Genomic DNA, 8,250 nt, shown 5'->3' on the forward strand with positions numbered 1-8,250 from the left:
TTTAATGTTTATTTAAGGTTTACTCTGGGCCAGCCACTGTTCTAACCACATGCATCATTTCATTAAGTCCCCATTTTGCAGAGGAGGAAACTGAGGCTCAGGGAGGTACAAGTCACTTGCTAAATGTCTTACAGCCTGCACCAGAGCCAGGATGTGGACCAGCTCCCTCAGATCCCTCTGCCGTGTAAACCCCCCGATCCTTGCACAATTGAGCACCCACTATGTGCCAAGACTTCTGTGGGTGCTGCAGTTCTAGCACCAGGAAGAGAGACCCGGTAGGTCTCAGCCATGCCAGGGACTTGCAGGGTGACACGGGGCTAGTCACGTCCCCTCTGCAGCCTTGATTTCCCCCTTCTGTGAGGGGTGGGGGCGTCAGCTGCCTCCCCTGTGAAGTGGAGAGGTGACTCCTCAGCGCCTCCCAGCTCTGCTGTTTTATGAGGATTCAGGTTCTTACTGTTGGTGAGGTTCAGGCAGAGGCCGGCTTGGGAGGGGCTTGGAACGTCGGGCTGAGCTTAATCTTCATCTGTGGGCAGTCATGGAAGGGTTTTGAGCAGCGAAGGGAGAGGTCTGCTGTGGACATTAGAAGGAGCCCTCTGTGGCCTTATGGGGAAGGAGACTGGAGCCTGCGAGATGAGGCAAGGGGCCGGGGGAGGAACTAGGTGGAGACAGCGAGGCCGGAGCTGGAACGGGCAGAGGGGGTCAAGATGGGGGGTGGGGAATGGAGAGGAGGAGGCAGAAGAGACAGGACAAGGCGACCAGTTGGAGGGAGGAGACGAAAGTAACCCATTCCACCTCAGCTCTAGGCCTAGTGTCGTGAGAGCATGCGCTGTTCATGCCTGACCTTTCCATCCCAGCCCCTCGGGGCTAGTGAGTCCTGCATTTAGGATGATGTCTGCGAGTCCACAGGTATGGGGATGTGGGCTGAGTTCCTGAGGATGCATCTGGAAGGGACCATCTGTCTTGTGCATCTGGGATCTGGGACTGGGACTTCTCTACCATGATCTCCTGCACTGCCTTTGGTGCAGAAAGATCCATGTGAACCCCAGTAGTCCTGACAGAGCCAACGGGGGGGGGGGCTTCCGGGAAGAGAGGAAGCCTTTTGCAAAGCATAGAGCTCTTCAGCCAGGAGAATCTGCACCCCCTTTAACCTTCCAGGTAGAAGCGGACCCTCTGAGTCTGGAACTGTTTCCTAGGGTCAGCGGCAATTTGAGGCCCCAAAATGAGGCTAGAACCATCACCCGATCCTGGAAAATCCACAGGGCGTGTTTGTGAGCATCTGGGGGTGAGGCCGCCTCCTGTGCACTGGCCTTGCACACAGCCTCCAGAGCCTTTTTGTGAATTCCTGGAAACTCACCCTTCCCTTCACCTAAATCCGACCCTTCCCTGACCCTTGTCCCAGCCCACAGAAGCCCTTGGGGCAAGCTCTGTCCTGCCCAAACCCCCCAGTCTCGTATTTCTTTAATTTTTTAAACACGTGACCTTGACTGAGCACGTGAGTTTAGGCCTGGGCAGATATGAGGGTGTCACCTTCGCTTTTGTGTTCCCACCAATGAGCCAAGCACAGAGCCAGAGGAAGTGCCAAGGAGTTTGGTTTCACGGGGCGCCTGGGCCAGACACAGATGCCCTCCCTCCCCGAGTGTGTTGCACATACCCTGCTGTCACTCGCAGCCTCACGCAGCTTTCAGAAATCCCGGCAGTCACCCTCACTGTTGGACCCACGGTCTGTCAGTACAATCCCAACATCCACACCCACCCACACACACACACATACACACACAACCATGCAGAGACAGACGGGTAAGCCCCGTCTCAGCAAACTACTCCCAACCTTAGACTCACAGCATCGAAATCATGAGACTTACCAAGATTCCTCCCAGTCAGAAGCATCAGCAAGCTTACCGCCCCACATTCACACTCAGACCCACCCGCCATCTTTCTGAAATGGCCCGTGCTAGGTGGCAGAGTTGCTCCCTCTGCCTCTTCTCTCCTGTGATGCTTAGGGAAACCGCCCAGCCGCCCTCTCACCGCTTCCCCTCTCATTCTGTCTTCCCCGGGCTCTGCACGCAGGCCAGCCCAGTGGCCATCTGGCCTCCCGCATCCCTGCCACCCACCCCACCATCACTCACTGGCAGCAGGGCCAGCCTACGATGCCCAGTCTCCCCCGCTCTGTTTAACCCTGTTGCTAGGCACCATTGTGCTGATCCTGGGCACCGATTGGCTGCCCCTTCCCCCTCCAGAGGAGGCCTTGGGGACACTGAGGTTCTCAGAAAGGGGCATGACATTGCAACTAAAATAAGTACCTTAGCAGGCCGCAATCTCCACTGAGCCACCCACATAGGTTGACAGTTGGCTCCTGTCTTGGATCCAGGCTGGGCTGTCGTGTCGCCCCACAAACGCCCCTTGGTCATTTGGGGACCAGGGAGAGAGATGCCACCAAGGAGCTCTTGGCGCACCATCCATACCTTGAACCTCTCTCCCCAAGGTCAATCCCTACCCAGGTCGGTATATCCCTCTTCTGCTTGGGCCCACCTGCCTCCCTCAGACCCCCACACACTCCCCTCCCCCCGCCCTGCCAAGAGGCACGCTCTTGTCACGTCCTCAGACCCCTCCACAGCCCCGCCCCATGAAACTGCAGCTCTCATTGTCACCACACTGGCCTTTTTTGTTTGCTTTTGTTAAGGCTTGGTGTGTGGGTGAGGCGGGGGTGGGGGCTGCACTTTCACTTCTCTTCCGACAAGTCACGCTTCTTCCAGCTTTCGAGAATGTACTTGAGGAGGAGGCCGAGCTTCCGGCGGGTGGAGAGCGGGGCTTCCTCGCCACCTCCTTCCCCGGATCCCCGCTTTTCCACGCCGTTGTCACCCGCCGCCTCCAAGCTGACCTCAGACTGGGGCTCGTCCTCCTCCAGGGCCTTGATGCGGACCCGCTGGGCGTCCTCGGCCATCTCGTTGAGGCAGCCCTGGAGCATGGTGTAGACGGTGCCGAAGCTGATGCCACCGGCCACCAGCGTACCAAACACGGGGATGCCCCTCTCAAAGGCACGAGCCACCCGCATGGCACCATCGGACGACTGTGAGTAGAGCCGCAGGACCGTCTCAGGCGAGACCTCGTTGGCCAGCGGGGAGCGGATGACCGAGCGCAGGTCGCCGGCCTGTTTGCCCACCTGCTCGGCCAGCTTGGCCAGCGAGTCGTCGTCCAGGCCGAAGCTGCGGTGATAGCCGCGCAGGGAGCGGATGAGCAGGGCGTCGTCGTAGGCGGCCGCCAGCCCTGGCACGGGCAGGGCTTGGATGACGCCCGACACCAGGGCCGTCTTGAGCACCTGCTCCTGGAGCATGTCCTTCTTCTTCTGCAGGGCCTCCAGCGAGATGTCGGGCAGCGACAGCAGGCCGGCGTGGCGCCGGTGGGCGGGCAGGTCGTGCTCCCAGGTGGACACTAGCAGCGGGAAGTCGTAGCGGACCGGCGAGAGGTTGGACACGAGGAAGATGCGGGGGTCGGTCACCCCGGCCGCCCGCAGCCGCTCGGCACAGTGGTCGCGGATCTCCTGCAGGACGCTGGCCTCGCTGAAGCCGGAGGGCCGCTGGGTGCGGGTGGCCGCCAGGTCCTCGTCCACCTTGGTGCGCACGAAGTAGAACTTCTTGCCCTGGCGCAGGATCTCGGAGGCCAGGCGGGCCTCCACAGCCCCGCAGCGGCGGGGGGACACCAGCAGGAAGAAGTCATAGCGGCCGAAGTCCACCTGCTTCAGGTACTTGTCGGCCGGGCAGCCCGGAGAGCCGGCCCCCGGCAGGTCCCACAGGGTCACGTCGGGGAACTGCGGGTGCGGGTAGGGCGAGGGGTGCATTGTGGTCTCCACGACGCCCGTGAGAGCCGCGCCGGGGTCCTCGGCCCCCAGGCCGCGCAGGGCGTTGATGAGGGACGACTTGCCAGCGCCCGACTCGCCTGTGACGCCCACCTCCAGGCGGGTGCACTCCGAGGAGGCCAGCAGCTCCCGGAGGCGAGAGGCAGCCTGGGGGATGTCGCCCGACTCGAAGGCCGTGCGCAGGGCCTCCAGCTCTTCCTTGGCCATGAGGATGGTGGTCTCCTCCTCCCCGGGCACGGCTGGCAACTTCGAAGTAGCCATGGTGACCAGCCGTTCAGAGGGCGCTGGGGATGGGGAGAGTCACCGGATGCGTGATCCTCGGTGTCTGCGGGGGGAGAAAGGAGCCGTCCACGCCTCCTGGGCCTTGGCGTGGGGCAGGGAAAGAGAGAAACCAAGGATGTAAAGGAGGTCACTCTGGAACCCCACAGCCCTCTCCATCTCGAAAACCTGGGGTACTTTTTTTTTTTATTTTTTTGGTGAGGAAGATCGTCCCTGAGGCAACATCTGTGCCAATCTTCCTCTGTTTTATATATGGGACGCTGCCACAGCATGGTTTGATGAGTGGTGTGTAGGCCAGTGCCTGGGATCCAAACCTGCTAACCCCAGGCCGCCAAAGCAGAGCACACCAAACTTAACCACTATGCCACCAGGCCGGCCCCCTGGGGTACATTTTTGACACGCGTTGGGGTCTTTGGAGTCTGACAGGCCCAGATTCACATCCCAGCTCTGCTACTAACTTACTGTGTGACCTGGGGCAAAATGAGGCACCTCTCTGAGCCTCTTTGCTCTTCTGGGTAATGGGCATAGTGACTGACCTGCCTCCTGAGGCGCTGAGGAGTCTTCGGGATAACCTAGAAATAGTACCCGGTTCGTGGGCAGCTGTGACCCACATTTAGAAAGCACAGCTCTAGGGCTGGCCCCATGGCATAGGGGTTAAATGCGCGTGCTCCGCTGCTGGCGGCCTGGGTTTGGATCCCGGACGCACACTGACGCACCACTTGTCAGGCCATGCTGTGGCGGCATCCCATATAAAGTGGAGGAAGATGGGCACAGATGTTAGCCCAGGGCCAGTCTTCCTCAGCAAAAAGTGGAAGATAGGCAGATGTTAGCTCAGGGCTGATCTTCCTCACAAAAAAAAAAAAAAGGCCCAGCTCTTGATTAAATGCTGATCTGCTTATACTGACTGAAATTCTTTTTGTTTAATTTTTGTGTGTGTGTGAGGAAGATCATCCCTGAGCTAACATCCATGCTAATCCTCTTCTTTTTGCTGAGGAAGACCAGCTCTGAGCTAACATCTATTGCCAATCCTCCTCCTTTTTTTCCTTCCCCAAAGCCCCAGTAGATAGTTGTATGTCATAGCTGCACATCCTTCTAGTTGCTGTATGTGAGACGTTGCCTCAGCATGGCCAGAGAAGGGGTGCGTCGGTGTGCGCCCGGGATCCGAACTCGGGCCGCCAGTAGCGGAGCGCGCGCACTTAACCGCTAAGCCACGGGGCAGGCCCCTGACTGAAATTCTTAATAATATTTGAACCAGCGGCCCTGCATTTTTGTTCTATACTGACGCACAAATGATGTAGCCAGCCCTGCAAAGGAGAGGGCGTGGGCCCAGCTCCTGGGCCTGAGCAGAGTGAGAAGCTGTGCACTTGCTGCTGCTCTTATTGGGGGCAGCATGAAGTGACGGTAACCGGGCCCCAGCCCCTGGGATCAGATCCTGGCTCTACCACACACTCGCTGAGTGATCTGGGGCAAGTTATGTCACTCTCTGCCTCGCTATCCTCGTCTTGAGGATAAGAGCTATGATAATAGCAAACCACCTCCTAGGTTGTTGAGAATTAAGTGAGTTAATACATAGAAAGCTCTGAAATAGTGCCTGGCACAGAGCAGGTGGTCTGTGTCATCATCATCATCATCATTATTATCATTCTGAATATTCCCAGCTGTGTGACTTTGAGCAAGTCCCTGCCCTCTCTGAGCCCCAGCTACCTCATCTGCATGGACGATAACCCTGCCCACCTCTCAGGGCTGCTGTGACGATCCTGAGCCCCGCCTATCTGTCCCTAGGCCAACTTTGAAGACATTCTTGGGTCCAGCCGGTGGGGGAGTCCTTCTCATTCAACACCCAGCCCCACCGTGGCAGGCCTTGCTAGGCAGGGTCCCCTCCCACCTCCTGGAGACCATCACAGTGGTGTCTCCTCAGGCCCTGTCCTCCTCACCTTGGAGCCTGCCTGGCCTTCCCTCTTCCCAGTCACACTCTCTTCTCATCCCTCACCTCTAAAATACACTTCCTCCCTAACTAAGAGTCTAAGAACCCTGGGAGAGACCCTCACGTCACGGATCACTGTCCCCATCAGACGGACAGGGACTGAGGCTCAGACAAATGACGTGTCTGCTCAGAGGCACAGCCAGGGCTCAAACCCAGGTCCCTGGGCTCCTTCGCCCTCTGAAGAGCCACTGCCCTTCAGCCACACGTCTTTGCCTCCCTTCCTGCACCACCCCCCGCCCCCCCTCTCCTTGGCTGCCCCTGTCCTCACCCCCACCCCCACCCTCCGCAGAAATTTGTCCTTATGACATTGTTCCCGCCAGGTCTGACCCCCATCCTTGGTGGGGGCGTTTGCCCCGAGCTATCCCCAGTCCCTCCTGCGCCCTGTCCCCCTAGCCCATCTCAGGGTATGGCCCAGGTAGAGGAGAGTGGGAGCCTGGGACAGGCCCCAGCAGCAAGGGGCAGACCGCTCAGTAGCCCTGGGGTGGAATTAGGGCTGAGGGAGCTGGGATTGGGACTGGAAGGCCCTGCCTCAGCCCCTCAGGGCCCAGCTGGAGAGCACTGCCCTCAGGGGACTCACCTGCCCTGCAGGCTCTCCCTCTCCCCTCACACTCTCCCCACTGGTGGGGTCTCCTCCCCTGTTAGCCTGAGGTCAGACCCCGTCGCTAGGACCCATTATAATGACAAGCGGCAGCTTATTGGTCAGCCAGCCCTAGCGCAATAATGGGACAGTGATGTCAGGGGGCGGGGTCCCACGTGGGGCAGGGACCCCACCTCCCAGCTGCTCGTGGGGCCACCACTCTGTCACACTGGGCCCTCAGTCCCCCACCAGCGACCCAGAGAGATCTTTCTAACACCAAGACCTATTCAAAACCCATCCATGGTCTCCAGTGTCCCCAGGGCAAAGTCCCAGCTCTGTGGCCTGGCATCTGAAGGCCTGGCCCTGCTCACTACCCCCTCTCTATTTCTCCTCCATCAGGGGGTCTCAGTTTCCCTAACAAGTCATTCACTTTCCCTTCTCTACCCCCCTCACGATGTGTTGCACTTGCTCTGAGGGTAGTGATCCAGCTCAGCCGGCGCTGGCCGGAGGAGAGGAAACACCGGAGGGGCAGGGTCTGGAACCACCAACGTGGTCACCGCCAGCACCACCCTCCCTGGCCAGGACTCATGGCACATGAGCAACGTCCGCTCCTGCCCAGCCCCCAGCCCACTCTTCAAACCCCAGCTCAGTGCCAACTCTGTAACGCCTCTCTCCCTTCCGCTGTCTCCCTCCTCTCCTCCCCCATGAGCACTTAAAATGGCATCAGTGTGACAGAGGGAGATGGAAGCAGGCAGAGATGTGAATGAGAAAAGAGGGAGAGTTGGGACGGGCAAACAGACTCCTCAAGAAAAAACAGGGAGAGTCAGGCAGGAAGAGAGAGTGGATGAGAGACCAAGTCAGAGAGAAGCTCGTCAGAGGCACCAGTTAGAGAGACAGTGAAGAGAGACAGAGCCTGCGAGATGGGAGTCGAGGGGTGGGGACTTGGGCACACACAGAGAGGGAGCTGAAGGTCTAGAGACCAAGACACCCAGAACCCCAGCCCACCCGGCTCCCCCCAACTCCAGCCCCCATCTCTCCTTTTGTATTGTCTCCACCTTGTCTCCCCTCCTGGCCTCCTCTCTGTCCAGGCCAGGCGCTGGGCCTTCCCCCACCCCCATTTCCTGGGATGTAGCTGGAGGCCCCTGATACTCAAAGGATTTTCCTGACAATCTGAAGGTGGTTCTGGAAAGAAGCCTCTGGAAACAACTGAGAAGGAGGTGTAGGCCCGAAAGGGAATAGACTAGCTCACAGCCACCCCAAGAGTTGGGGAAAGAGTGGTCTGCTGACCACATAGTCCAGAATCTTAAACCACAGGCAAGAGAGAAATGCCTACTGGCAGCCACACAGACTCACTCACATCCTCATTGCTGACACAAACGCACAGAGACGAAGATTAAAAGATTTTCCCAGACATTCCCAGACACTAAACACACAGACCAAGACTCCTCCCCAAATCCACAGACACGCACACCTGGCCCAAGAGGGAAAGGAAGGACACAGACCCTCAAATGCAGGGTCATTACAGAAAAGCAGACTCAGACAAACTACAGACACACC

The 8,250-nt window shown here is 58.6% G+C and overlaps 1 protein-coding gene across 1 annotated transcript; it reads right to left on the reverse strand.

The window, feature by feature from the left end:
• Positions 1-2,719: 2,719 nt before the first annotated feature.
• Positions 2,720-4,129, reverse strand: IRGC (immunity related GTPase cinema). The gene has a single exon (XM_014795295.2). It carries the CDS (start codon positions 4,112-4,114, stop codon positions 2,720-2,722), a length of 1,395 nt encoding a protein of 464 aa, XP_014650781.1. The 5' UTR covers positions 4,115-4,129.
• Between the last annotated feature and the right edge of the window lie 4,121 nt (positions 4,130-8,250).

This window comes from Ceratotherium simum, chromosome 33 (assembly GCF_057802395.1).
Source record: "Ceratotherium simum simum isolate JZ-2026a chromosome 33, ASM5780239v1, whole genome shotgun sequence".
NCBI classification, from domain to species: domain Eukaryota; kingdom Metazoa; phylum Chordata; class Mammalia; order Perissodactyla; family Rhinocerotidae; genus Ceratotherium; species Ceratotherium simum.